Raw genomic sequence first — 2,660 nt, forward strand, 5'->3', positions numbered from 1 at the left:
ACGCTTGCTCCATTTGCTACACTTGTGGTTTTTAATGATAAAAAGAGTGCAGGGGGTGGGTGGGGTGGGGGGCGCGTGTGATTGGAGGGAGGGGGGCACTGTATTGACACATAACGGGGTGTCCTGCCTTTACCTGTGCTACGGCCTTGTAGCTGCATCGCTGGGGCAACTGTTAACACTCTGCGTTTCTACTTTGCCCTCTGCTTTACCTTTTGTTCATTTCTTCTCTTAACTTTTTAATTGTTCTCGTCACTGTAGGGACACACACACACACACACACAGACAAAGAAAAAAAGAACTACGACTTAAGTTACTTCGTTGGCGGTGAGTTTTCCCACCATCACCACCCGACGCGCGTACTCACTGCAACGAGTGAAAGTGGAAGTTCACGTGTTGAACGCCCCGTTCTGCACTTCTTCGATGCAGTGGAAAGAGGTATTAGATAGCGAAGATTCCATCAACAGCCCTGAGGCACCATTGCTTAGTGTCACCAGCGCCCTACTCGCATTTTCCACTGGTGAATTGCAGAGAGGTGAGGAAAGAACGCGCCACCTCGACGCTAGTGATGACTCCAACGGGGGGACACCGCGCTTCGACCATGAGGTGGCTGAAGGCGTCTGTTTTCTATTCACAAAAGAGGCAGGTGAAGATAACAAATTGACCTGCGGTGGGGGTGACCGCGTGGGTTGCTTCCACGATATGGAAAACCACCGCCTTCTAACAGACTTATGTCCCGGAAACGATGCAGTGGCAAGTGAATGCCAGATGGTCTGGAATGCGGGAAATTGGGTTTCACCTTCTGGCGAGGTTGTGGATCAATCAGAGCGGTACCGTGCACTTCTGCCTCTTCAGTGGGGTGTGTGCAAGGACTCTTTCATCACATTATCGCGGGACACAGTAACGGATAGTTTGGTGGTGATACATCGCCATCGCTACCCTCGCAGTGGACATGGATCAAATGGTGAGGAGTCACTGGGGCAGCTCCACATTCCCTTCTCTCAGCCCTGGAGAAGACGTGTGCGGAGTTTGCTAAGTCTCTCCCACACTAATTTGATGCCCGTGACCGATATCATAATGAACGAAGCAAAGCAGGAACTACTGCTTGTGCATCCGTATATGGATGGTGTGCAGCCCATTGCATCTGCGCTGCGATCGTATCCTCACCTAATATACCGCCCAATCACGTCTCCAATGATGTGTAGCATTGTGCGTGGTTTAGTGGACGCGCTACTGTTTCTACACAAGCATGGCATAGTTCATGGTGCGCTTTCTCCGTGGACAGTGTTACTGACTACTGACAATCGCGCGCTAGTAGCGGGCCCTTCCCTTCAGAACACAACATGGCCCCTGGCCGATCTGGAATCGGTTGGTGGCAACTCGCTTCACCCGTCCTTTCACGCACCTCTGGAAGAAAAAGATTCAATGGGGGGACATTGTTTGCCCACGGAGGCTGATGACACCTTCGCACTTGGGGTTCTCATGTTAGCCATGACTTGGGAGATGTGTGACCCTCTCTGTGTCGAATTGCACGAAAGGGCAGTGAAGTTGACGCACCGTTGCGTGGCGCATAGAATGACACTAATGGAGTTGAAGGCGAGTCTTGGGCCACTCGTTGACCCCCGAAACCAGCAAGAGAGGAAAGACCGGCAAGAGGAAGAGGGAGAGAAGTGTTCAAAAAGTTGTGGAGAGCACAACCCATTAAGTACTGTGGAGCTGGTGCCGAAACCGCAACCTCCCGTTGTCACGGGGATCCTACGTCGTACTGATTCCCCCGTTCTTTACAGAACGACGGGGCTGGATAAGTGGATGACGTCAAGGGCATCCAACATACAAAGAGTGCAGCGAGATGTCGTGGTTACGCTAAAGCCATATAACGAGGATAAGTTCGATGCTTTGTTGCGGTGGCGGGTTGTGTCCATCACCGTTTTATTTATTGTTTCGATCCGTCGTTCACTTCAGCGGGGCTGCGTGCCACTCAAGAAAATATTTTATCACAGTAAAGAGACACCTCCGAGACCGGTGCCACGCCGCCTGCAGCAACACCGCATGACCGTCAGGCGTAGCCCCGTCTCTACCAGCCATGCGGACAGAACTCATTTACTGCTTCCAGCGCGGGTGCCGCTCACGCAAAATCCGCCACGTGGCGGTGCGCGGGAACGAGACGGAAACTCTTTGGAAGATGATTGATAGTCACAACGATGTTTCCCTCGAAGTGGGAAGGGGACACCAGGTGAGTGTCGCATCCCCAGTTGTGGATCGATACGTCGTCCCTTCTTTCCACACAAAATCAAGTGATAGCATTTCTGAATATAACTGCACCAACCAAAGAGTTTTTTTTAAAAAAATACACTCCCATGCACTTGTTATTGATGTAAGTTCGAAGAGCAATTACTGGCATTATTGTTATTATTTATTTATTCTTTTTTACTTCATACGTTGCTTGCTTTCACGTTTTTAATTTTTGTAGTGTGAGACTGCTACTTGGTTTGTTTGCGTGGGGGGGAGCAGTTTGGTCTTCACATTCCGCACCAGTTAACTATGATGCGCCGTCTCTTCGGTAAGACAGTGCACTTCTAAGACAGGGTTTGGGAAATAAGTTCGCATTTACTCGTTTACTCGCCGCCCTCCTTTGATGCAGAAACGTGTGCATGAAAAAAAAA

At 50.3% G+C, this 2,660-nt stretch overlaps 1 protein-coding gene across 1 annotated transcript; it reads left to right on the forward strand.

Annotated features, from left to right (window-relative positions):
* Positions 1 to 420: 420 nt before the first annotated feature.
* TEOVI_000522900 (Protein kinase domain containing protein, putative) lies at positions 421 to 2,187 on the forward strand (the record flags this gene model as incomplete). Its single annotated transcript, XM_067220715.1, has 1 exon — positions 421 to 2,187. The coding sequence occupies one exon, from the start codon at positions 421 to 423 to the stop codon at positions 2,185 to 2,187; it is 1,767 nt and encodes a 588-aa protein (XP_067076816.1).
* Between the last annotated feature and the right edge of the window lie 473 nt (positions 2,188 to 2,660).

The sequence above is a fragment of the Trypanosoma equiperdum genome (assembly GCF_001457755.1).
Source record: "Trypanosoma equiperdum strain OVI genome assembly, contig: ctg_1204, whole genome shotgun sequence".
In the NCBI taxonomy this organism is placed as follows: Eukaryota; Euglenozoa; class Kinetoplastea; order Trypanosomatida; family Trypanosomatidae; genus Trypanosoma; species Trypanosoma equiperdum.